This window comes from Serinus canaria, chromosome 4, assembly GCF_022539315.1.
Source record: "Serinus canaria isolate serCan28SL12 chromosome 4, serCan2020, whole genome shotgun sequence".
In the NCBI taxonomy this organism is placed as follows: Eukaryota; Metazoa; Chordata; class Aves; order Passeriformes; family Fringillidae; genus Serinus; species Serinus canaria.
In genome coordinates, this window is record NC_066317.1 from 66,093,938 (window position 1) to 66,105,372 (window position 11,435).

General features: G+C 47.6%; 1 protein-coding gene across 1 annotated transcript in view; it reads right to left on the reverse strand.

Moving 5' to 3' along the window:
- The window catches only part of EIF2AK3 (eukaryotic translation initiation factor 2 alpha kinase 3), a 42,569-nt gene extending 37,373 nt beyond the window's left edge, over positions 1 to 5,196 (reverse strand). The window contains exon 1 of the mRNA XM_009098551.4: positions 4,821 to 5,196. Coding sequence (XP_009096799.2) covers positions 4,821 to 5,083 — 263 coding nt within the window. The 5' untranslated portion in view covers positions 5,084 to 5,196. The remainder of the gene's footprint in view (positions 1 to 4,820) is intronic.
- Between the last annotated feature and the right edge of the window lie 6,239 nt (positions 5,197 to 11,435).

The window sequence follows — 11,435 nt, forward strand, 5'->3', positions numbered from 1 at the left end:
TATAAAAAGAGGTAGAAATGCAGCTAGAATGAAGGGAATTTTGGCAGCCATACTGCAGAGAAAACAAATCCTAAAATCACACTGTGAAATGTTTTCTTCCTGTGTGCTCCCATTGTTTTCCTTTATCTAATTCTTCCTCTTTGACTTCTCCCTCAAGTAACAAATGCTTCATGCCTTTGTATCTCACATTTCTGTATTATCTTTCCCCACCAGATGCAAACCTCAGCCTTCCCTAGGAGTTACCTCACTATTTAAGCCTCTCCACCACCACTCAAGACAGAGGTTTTGGAATCTGTACCTGCACCCTGACCTCCAACCACCCAAAGGGTGCTGTAACCACACTTCAGTTTTAAGTTTAGCTGATTAGGAAAGAGGGGAGTGTGGGGAACCTTTGTGCCAGCAGCACTCACTTGGAGGAACTGGTTTAACCAACCACTTCTGCACACTGTAACAATGCTGGCTTTTCTTGGGTGCAGTGGCACTCAGGGTTAGTCCCCAGCTGGAGAATGGACTTTGTTTCACCTACAGAGGACACGCTTCCATGAGACAGAGGAACAGAAACAGCCCAGCTATAGCTAAGGCTTAGGTGTGGCTACCTTTAGAACTGGAACTAGGTGCAAGAAAAACATCCATTTCTCTCTGCTTTTTAAATAACTGATTCATTTTTAACTAAATAGCCACATTTCTGGTTCCAGCTTCATCTTGCTCTTCAGCAATACCACATACCAGGAAAAAAGAGCTAAAACTTCTTACTCTTCTGATAAAACCCTTCATTCCTTACTCTATTTGTCTGAGTTAAAATCTCAGTACCTGTTCTCCTCTTCTCTGATGGACTCCAGTAAGTTAAAACCTCATCACTTGAACTCTGATTGGTGTAAGAGCTGAAATTTGTGCCCAAGATCCTCTCTAGTGTTGCACTTTCTCACTGTCAGATTTTCCCTTCCCTTTCTCTGTGGGATTCCAGTGCTTGCAGCTTTGTGTACTGGGAGCATGAAGTGGTGACAAGAGATCTTTCTGTTGCTCAGGTCGTCCAGTCAAGCACTAAATTAACACATTGTGATAAAAGCAATTTAGGCAACTACTTCAAGAAAATATTTCAGAGCTTAAAAACAAAAAGGCAGGTGACTTGCTTTCTGTCACCCCACAGTGCCACTACGGGCTTACTGCAGTGTATTTTGGCAATTCTTACATCCAAATCTTAGAAACACAAGAAGAATCCAGCCACAGTTCCAGAACAGAGTCCTTTCAGCCACCTGTTTGCCAGCCTTTGCTGGCTCAAGATATCAGGGCTGCAATTCCTGTAATTCCATTACATTAAACTGAAAAAGTGTATTTTTGATGTGTCTTTGGGCCAACTGATTGACAAACTGAAAGCAAAAGGAATTCCTGACTCAGTTTCTATTTTGGTTAGGCCTGATAAACTCTTTTATTCTCTGAAAAACAGCACCTTATTGCTGGCTTCATTTACATCACTTCCTGACTGGGGTAAAGCTGAAAGACAGCCTTGACCAAAGATGCCATCTTGCAGGAACACACAGGTTTTCTGAGAACACTACCAAACCAGGTTCCCTTCTGAGAAGGGAAAACTCAAAATATTATCCAGCTTAAGGTCAAATGTCACAATTTTAACACCAAGGAAGTGAAGACGATAGAGACAAACAGCATCAAGCCTGTGTCAATATTTGTTGACAGTAAATCACAGACTATACCAGAGAGTGAATCACATCACAGGGATACAAAAGAAAAGGAAAAAACCCAAAAAACCAATGACCAATACCGCAAAATTATATTTCAATAATCTCCACAAGCCTGGACCAGAACAAAAAAGATACAAAAAGATATTACTCAAAATGAGGCAGTCACTTAAATCCCGGGATCCCTCACCTGAAAAATAAATCAGGAAAATGAAGACCTGCACTTCTGGCCTTGAGCTGCTGGTCCAGAATGTTTTGTGATGGAGGAGTAGAAAATCCCTTCTGTGCCCTTACAGATGGCCAACAGCAGGACTAAAGCAAGTGGCCAGTTCATGCAGCATACAGAGAAAGCAGTAATCAGAGCAGCTGGCAGAGAACAAGCCAATGCTGTGCAGTCAGATTTTATTTGCACTTTGTTACTATGAAAGCACATCTGGACACATTTCTCTGACCCCAGCCATCCTCTGTGGCGGAATGAACATGTTTTCTTACCAGTTCTTATCCTTTTTTGCTCACAGACAGGAACTTGTTATTCCAGGGAAGTGATAATGTCCCCCCCATTAAATGATACAAAATATCTACTGCAAACTTCCACACACACTGACAAAAGGCCACTCCTGGGCCTTGAAACCTTTGTTAGTGCCCCACAGTGATCACAGCCCACTGTGGGAGATCAAAAGGCACAGAGGTGTTCTACCTTAAAGTGAAGGTATGATTTACCCACAAGCAAAAGGGCTAAGATAGCAAGGGAAGTTGTAAACAGGACAGAGGAGGAACAATTCTTTAGTTTACCCACACCCTTTCACTGCACCGAACTTTGCATTTATTCAAGTAAGTTGTTTTTGTTAGAAACACAAAGCAGAACTCAGTGTCATCGTGGTACATTTACCACTGTTCCTGTTTCAGTTTAAAAGAATCATCAAACCCTCAAAAGTCCATTGGGACATTGTAAGTATGGGTGTTTGTTAAACTTGCACTCTAGGCAGCTATTCCACCAGCAAAACGAGCACAGTAAATCACTAATCCTCCTGTTTTCTTTTAGAAAAACAAAAGAAATCTTCAAACCAAGATGATGATATTCATTGGCCTGCAGCAAAGACAGTAGGGGTTTGGTTTTGTTATTTTTTTCCAGATTATATTGACCTCTATATTACCTGTGTATTGCTGAAGAACAATTAGCTGAGATGACTGGAAATCTCAGAAGCACAGATTAAAAAAATAAATGCACACAAACACTATGGTCAGGCAGCCATTCTATTTTTATTTGATGACAGCAAATCTGTTCCTACATACTAATCAATTACAGAGCAGCTACATTTAATCTCAGGCTTAATTTACTACACTGAACATCTTTAGTGTATTCTTCTTAGCTCTAGAAGGCAAACAGAAAATATATTTTTAAAAATTTCCTAGGCTAAACAAACAAGGGCCCTATCAAAAACTGAATACAGCAGAATTGCAATAAACCAGGTGGTATTTTGATCACCTGATACACAAAAGAATGATCCTGTTGCTAACTGGTGAGACTCTCCTCCAAGAAAACAGGGTGCCAAGTTATCAGCTGGTTTCTTGTTTTAAGTGAATGCTTGGGCATACTAAGAACAAGCTTTGGGCTATTCATTTTCATGTTTTCAAATACAGCAGGCATTTAGTCATGCAGTTCTTCCTTTAAACTCTGGCTGTGGCTTATCATCTCTTCGTTAACAGCCAATTCAGAAACAGACTGGAATCGGCTCTCTAACAATTCTGCACTTGAGTAATTCATCGAAGTCTTTCTTTTGCTGGAGCTTCTTGCCACACGCAGTTATTAAGAATTTTATTTCCCCTTCTTATGTTCTGAAACTTGTTCATCAATTTGCCTAGCATGTTTGGCTTTCCCTCAGGCACACCCCAGTGGCTGCGCTGAACAGACAACTAAGTACTCAGGGGGAACTGCATTTTCTTTAAAACAAAACGATGACAGAAAAGGACAGCGTGCTCTGAGCAACTGTGAGCTGAGGGTATTGGGAAGAGTTTAGCTTCCAGATGCTTTAGGGTCTCCTTCCCGCAGGCACAGAACTGGGAGCAAGGCAAGGAAGGGATCGAGACGTGGTATTACCAGGGTAAGCAGACGGGCCAGATGTCACATAGCGTGACATCCGGCAGCTTGTTTGTCTAACAACTAAGACACCCTTTCTCCTTGCTAACAGCGGTGTAAAGAACAAGCACTTCAGCGCTGGTGAGGTGCCGAAGTTCCTTTTCCTCACTGTCGCTGCCTCGCCCTCGGTCCAGCCTGTCCATCCCTGTAGCGCTACTCCAGCCCCAGCACGGGACTTATCCCTTCCACCCCTTCTCCCTGCACCTCTCCTCCGGCCCTGGGACACTTCCCTGCGTGTCCCACAGTCCAGCCCCACGCACCAGCCTGCGACACCCTTATTTCATCGCTTTCCCAAGCACGATTCCATCTACGATAACCCTACAGCGCAACTCTGCCTCCTCCCCCCTTCCCGCTCCAACGCTCCCGACCCATCCCAGCGCTGTTCCCGTCCAAGGCTACTCCTGCACGGGCCCTTCCCCATACACGACCCCCGCGACACTGCAGCCCTTTCCCACGCACTGCCCCCTCCCCGACACCCCCAGCTGCTGATTCCTAGCCTGAACACAATCGTGTCCCCCGCGCACCCCTGGACACGGCACCCTTCTCTCCAGAGGCGCTGACCCCCGCCCAGCACCCCCACACCGGAGCAGAGCCCCCTCCCCAGCACCTCCTCGCTGGGACCACTGACCCCCACCCCAGTCGCAGACACCCTTCAACAGTCCCGACACTGACCCCCATCCCAATCACTGATACTCCCCGTAACCAAACCCAGACACTGATGCCCGGCTCTCCTCAGCCTCCCCAGGCACTGACCCCACCCCAGCCGCCCCACACCGACCCCCATCCAGTCACTAACCCCCATCCAGCCACCGACCCCCCTGAGGAACCCCAGCCCCCGACAGCCATCCCAGGCACCGACACTCTCCCCAGCCAGCCCCAGGCATGACCCTCACCATAGACACCGAGCCCGCACTCTCACCCGGGCACTGAACGCCCCCTTCAGCCCCAGGCACTGCTCCCCACCCCAGTCATCGCCCTCCCCCGCTCACCTGCTGCCGGCCCGGGCCTCTCCGCTGCCCTCAGCGTCCGGCTCTCCGGGCCCTGCAGGGGCCACACCGCCCTCATCGTCCTCCACTGTCACGTCCGCGGAACCAGCGGGCAGAGCGGCGGGAGCGGCGGCCGCCCCCAGCCCGAACGCGGCCTCCACAGCCGCGGCATCGCTCGGCGGCGGCTCCGGGCCGCCCGCCGCTACCCCGAGCAGCACCAGCAACGCGAAGGCGGCCAGAGCGCTGCGGCCCCGCGGCCCCCGCATGGAGGGGCCCGGCTCGCCCGCCGCCACCACCCGTTAGGACATGAACGCCGCTGTCGCTGTCGCCGCTGTCGCCGCCACAGAATGGGCGCCCGCCGCGCGCGCAGCCCTGCCCGCCGCGCCACGCCCGCCCGCCACGTACCGGCACCCCGCGCGCATCCGCCCCTGCGAGGCGGACACGCACCCCATTGGTCGACCGCTACGCCGCTCAGCCCGCCGCTTCCTTCTGATTGGCGCGCCCGGCGGCGGAGGGCGGGGAGGAGTTGGGTGTTTGTCAACAGAGCCCGCCGGGCCAATCGGAGTCACGCCGCTCTCTCCCCCTCCTCTACCGCCGCGCCGGCCAATTGCCGAGCGCATGATTCACCGGCCCGCTCGCCGATTGGCTGCCGGCTGGCGCGCGGGTGGTGCGGCCCCGCCCCTTCCTCGGCCGGGCTGGAGACGTGGCTGTTCCTCGGCGCCGGCAGGGCGGGGCCAGCGGCGCGCACCACCCGGCGCGGGTGGGGGGAGGCACTTTCTGGCCTCCCCCCACCCCCCAGGCCGAAGCGGAATGGAGCCGTCGGGCGGGAACTGGGCTGTGAGGGAGGGAGCGCCCGGGGCGGACACGGTGCTGGGTGCCCTGGGGCTATTTGGAAAGAGGTGGGACTCGGTCAGCTCGGAGGTCTTGTCCAGCCGAATTGATTCTGTCATTCGATGGTGCCCCAATCCGGCTGTTTGGGCGGTACAGGTAACCCTAGCCTTGGTACCGAAACGGGCCCTGTGCTGACCCCAGGTGACCTCACCCCAGGTGACCCCACATTTCTGAGGGCTTTCTGTGCCCCCCAACCTGGCAAACACAGCCCCAGGACCGGCAGCCCCGGCAGTTTGGCCAGGTGTGGCAGCAGCCCCAGAAAGCCCCTGTGGTACCTTAAAGTCGTGTTCTCTCCATGTGTTCACAGATCTGTCCTGGGAAATTGTGAATGGCCCATCCCTAGAAGTGTTCCAGGCTAGGCTGGATGGGACTCAGAGGAACCTGGGCTAGTGGAAGGTGTCCCTGATAGGAACGAGATGGCCTTTGAGGTCCCTTCCAACCCGAGTCATTCTGTTAATGGTATACTTGATATAAATATACTTGATATAATTGCTCCCTTCAGGGTTAGTTTTCCCCCAGTTTTTTTCCAGACCCAGTTTACCATATCTTGAAGAACAGTCCTTTGCCATCTTGATGGTACCACCCAACTGATGAGGATGTCATCTGCAAATTGGATTAGGGCCGATTTTGTATTTACTTCCAAATGACTAATGAAAATATTGATTACGTATGTGTGTAGAACAGCACATGTGATCCTGGAGGGTCCTATTAGATGGAACCTTATTCAATAGTGATTTATAACCACTTATAAAAAAATAATCTCTGTGACCAGTGTTTAATGTATTCTTCACTGATGCTTTACTACCCTGTTTAATTAAAATATTGTGCAGTTGTAAGTAAAAATGCTTTTAAAAGTTTATTACAGCTTTCCTTCCTTTTGGAGGAAATTGAATTATTTGTTGTCTTTTAGAAGCATGAAATGAGATTTCTATTAGACCTCTGACTGGCATTACTAATTCTTTAATGAGTGACATAACACCCTTTTTTGGTGTTTATCCAGAACATTAGCCATAGATCTGATGTTATTAAATCTACATTTCCTCCATGTCATGCAGCCTCCTTTCCTGAAGACAGGCACCAACCTGGTGCCTTTTTTAGCCTCCTAGAATTGCCCTGGTCAGTCAAGGCTCACTGGAGAGGAATGTCAACATACAAGGGGTGTCTGCAGTCAGCTGTTTCCAACCTCCTGGGCCACAGTTAACCCTGGAAGACAAGAGCTCCACTGGTCACTAATGCACTGAAATGAATCACATCACTGTCAGGTGACCCCCCACTCATGTATCTTCCTGCTTCTTTACAAACATAGATCATAAATGTTCAATGAACACTTCTGCATTGTTATTGACATTTTAATCATGTCCATCTAGTAATGGGCCTGTACCATTCACTTCTAGGGTTTTCTGGGTTTAGCCTTGCCAGCTATGGATTTCCTTTGATGTGCTTCACTTCCAATAACTACTCTGCTTCTCACAGATTCTTATTTATACCAACTTTTTCTCATCTCCATTTTGGCTATTTCTTTTTTAATTTTACTCACACTCTCCAGTCCATTAATAAAACAAGAGTTGTCAATGTTTTTTTTTTCTCTCTTGAAGTTGCGGCTCTTTGACTGCCCAATGAATTCTTTTAAAAGAGCTTATAAATGTAATTTTTAGACTTACACCTAAATTTTTTCTTCCTGCTTGCACTCTTATTTTCAGATCATTTCCAAACAGCTCTTTTAGAGCAGCAGGTGTATGCAAACCCAGGTCACACACACTGCTCCCCAGCCAACCACTGAATTGCAATCCAGGGATCTTTGTTTGGGTTTTTTTACTTCCCTCATTATAACAAAGTCCAAAAGAATTTACCCTGTGCCACATGCCAAATGGCACATGTCATTTTTAGTAACTGAAATAACATTTTATTACTGTACCCATATGTTCTTGTGCTACTATTTTCTTTATTTAGATAACTCCTCTCTCTTGAGTGTCTACCCTTCATATGTTTATAAAGAGTAATCAATTTCCTTGTTTCTCTAGGCAAACCAAGCCAAAGGCTTTTATTCTTCCCTTACACATTTGGCTCTCTGCTCTGACTTGCCCTCCCCTGCACCTGTCTCCATTTAAATTCATTTTCTTTTTTGCACGGTGATGTTTTGAACAGTCACGTTGAAGGGTAAATTTAGTTAAATTTTAAACTCCATTATATTCCTAGACAAGGAAAGCTAATTCCTTGCCATGCTTTTTACAGTAACTTATCTTTTGTTCCACTAGCTGAGGGACTCAGAGACATAACCATAGACCCCAGAAACTTCCAGAATATCGGGATATGTCACGACTAGACTTGCACTTGTACCTTAGTGCTGGGTCATGAAGGTTTATTACACTTAAGGTAGAACAGCCACCCCGTGTCAGTGTCCCTCTCACGCCCATGAGCATGACCTCATTCTCTCGCGTTCCCTCCCACCCCCGCCCCAGAGCAGCAGCCTCCCAATCGCAGCCTTTAATTTTGGGGAGGATCTGGCACTTCTCACCAGAGTATCCTTCTAGACTCCTCCTAGATGCCGTGGCACCGAGGAATAATGAATAATAATCAGAATGCAAAAGCTCTTCTTTTTCTTGTTTTGGAAATATTTCTCCGAGGGATGGACAACGTTATTCTCGAATCCTTATGACAAACGTGGCAATGCAGCCCTATAATTTTCTCGCTGTATTAAAAATTTTTGCCAACAAAACCAAACTTCCTGCTTTTTGCAAAGCATGACTCACATCCTCCATTCTGTTTTGACTGACATAAGAGATCTATTTCAGTCATATGACAATAACTTTGAATCTGACTAGCCACTTCTGTGGAAATCAAAGCCTGTTCTTGCAGGATGGATGGACGTTAAGAGGAATGGTGTTTTACATAACTCCACTGAAGATCTGCCTGCTTTTCCCGAATAACTTGCTCCTGGAAGAGCGAGGCGCGGCAGTGAAAGCCCAGCGTGCCACCTCGTGGCTGCCCTGTGCCCAGGGCCGTTCTTAGCGCCTCCCTTTTCCAGGACAATCCAGACCTCCCAAAATCTGCGGATATTGTAATTAGCATAGCGGCAGCCCTGCTGATGCCTTCTCACAAGCAGAATAAAACCAAGTAATTCTTCACCCGACAGATCAAACCAGAGACAAGCAGGGAGGCAGGTGTTATTAAGAGGAAATGTCACTGAACTGGAGTTTGCAGAAATGTAAATTGCAGGGATGTGACGGGCTTGGAGTGATGCTGCCAACCAGAAAGAGAGTTTGTCTGGGAAATCTCCATCTTCCACTTGGTTTCACCAGTGTGTTGGTAAAGTTTTACTTTCATGGGTCTTGGATTTCAGTTGTTTCATGTCTAATCAATGAGAGAGGAGTAGTTAATTGGATCAACACATCTGCCACCCAGAGAGGCTGTGCCTTATCCAGGATTTCACTCGGGGTAGAATGCATCTTTCCAGCTGGTTTAGGCTGGGTTAAGCCTGCCATGGAAGATGGTCCCACAGCCTTCCCTCTCCCAACTGATAGATCTTGCTTCCTTCCTCAGGAAAGGTCAAGGAAAACTGATCTTGATTTTTTTCATTGCTTTACCTTTCAGAAAGATCAGCTCTCTGCCAACACATGGAAGTAGCATGAAAACTTGGCAAGTGATGGACCATAAGGCAGGAATGCTCCTTTTTATTTTTCTTTCTGACTTAGACTAGGGCAGCTTAAGCCACTTACAGAACTCCCTTTCAGAGATATATATTAAGTTTGGTTGACCCACTTAAACTTCACTCACCTGGCAAGAAGAAACTGCCTTTTCTTGCCTGGATGGCAATGTGAATCAGGACAGGGTGATGGGAATGCCAGCACCAGCTAAGCTGTACCCAGGCTGCTTGTGGATGGTGACTGAAGGCAGTGAAGAGCAGGCTCTTCCCTTTTTGTCAACAGCAAGCTGTTATCTCAGCTACCATGTAATTTTCCTACCATGTAATTTCAGCCTCAGATGCAGAATTCAGCACCCGGAGTCACGCAGTCGCCCTGACAGCCTGAAAGGGCTGAGCTGCTGCGTTCCTCAGCGTGGTTTTCGTTGGGGTTAACACCTTCTAGTTGCTGTTTGACAGGTGGAACGTCTGTTCAAAGAAGGTTCAAACACCTCCTGGCACTGAAGCACACAGGGTGAGAGTTGGCTCCTGGAGAAGCTTTTACATGGGACAAAACCAGGCTTGTACAAAAGGACTTTGAGCTGTTTGCAAACAGAGCTGGTTGTTGCTGAAATTCACAGAAGATCCGTTTCTAAAATGCCCAATACCAATTTTTAGTGCACAGGGAAGGCTCAGCACAGCATAAATGAAAGATTTTCTGCTTTCACTGGAGCTGTAACTCACCAACAGATTCAGATAAATTACTAACAGAAAGGTCATTATCTAGAAGTGGAAATGTTTGTGTTTCCCCAGGCACTGCAAGATGTTTTCAAGCCAAAGCTATCAGCCGTTGCTGCGAGGGTACAACAGGTTTATCGCCCCACACTTCTGCACTGACACTCCCCACAACAGTGGGATTTGAGGGAAGCCCAGGACGGGCTTCCTGAGTCAACATAAAACCTGTTCTTCATTTCAGTCAAATACTTAGGTTATGGAACAGAATAATTATTGAATTATAGAATCATGGAGTGGCCTGGGTTGGAAAAGAAGAAGATCATCTTGTTTCAACCCCCTGCTGTGGGAAGACACCTTCGACTAGACTAAGTTGCCCAGAGCTCCTTCCAGTCTGGCTTTAAACACTGGGGCAGCTACAGCTTCTCTGGGCAACCTGTTCCAGTGCTTCACCACCCTCACAGTAAATTATTTTCCCTAATATTTAATCCAAACCTACTCTCAGTTTAACGCCATTCCCCCTTGTCCTGTCACTACCTGCTCTTGTAATGTCTCCCCAAGCTCAGTCAGCTGCTCCTTCAGTTTTACCCTTCTTGCATCATGGAAAAGCACAGTGCTTTGGTCTGATTCCCTCTGAATATATATCCCACTAGATGTGTGTATTTACTCTTTAAAATGAGTAACTTGCAGGAAAAATCGTTGCCAGCTGGCAGAAAACACTGAACCACTGCATAGAACCACGTGCTGCTCTTAAAATCGAGTCACCTGCTCTGTACAGAAAGGTAAGGCCTCACCGAGATGAGATAAGCCCAGGCAATGATAATAGAGTCTTTGTTGAAATCCCACCCTATTGTTCAAGGGCTGATGTGCCGGCCCAGGGAGAACAAAAGGAAATGTTTCTAGTCCTTGAAAATCACAGCAGAATCAGAGGTTGGCAGCAAAAGCAAGCCAGTCATACACAGAATTAAAAAAGAGAAGTCAGCGGCAGCTCTTCTCTTGAGCAAATAAAAAGATTATTCTCTACGAATTGTGGCCTGACCTTGGAGTGAGTAGTAAAGGGGTAAATACCTGCAATTCTCATCCATCTTTGTGGGATTGCAGCTGGAGAGAGACCGAGGTACTTGTGAATGGTCCTAATGTGGCTCACAGGAGTGAAAATGCTGCTGTAGAGGGACTTCAAGGTTGCTGTGCCTCTCTAATATGTTTCAGAAACAACTTCATCAAAGGTCAACCCAGGGTAGAGGGAAAAACTATGGCAAATAAAAAACGGCTCAGTGCTTCAGGACAGGAGATCTCCGTGGGGTTTTGTCCTGGCCCTCCTGCAGGGTGAGGTAAGGACTAAGTGCTTGATACAATGTGCCCAGAGGACCCCTGGC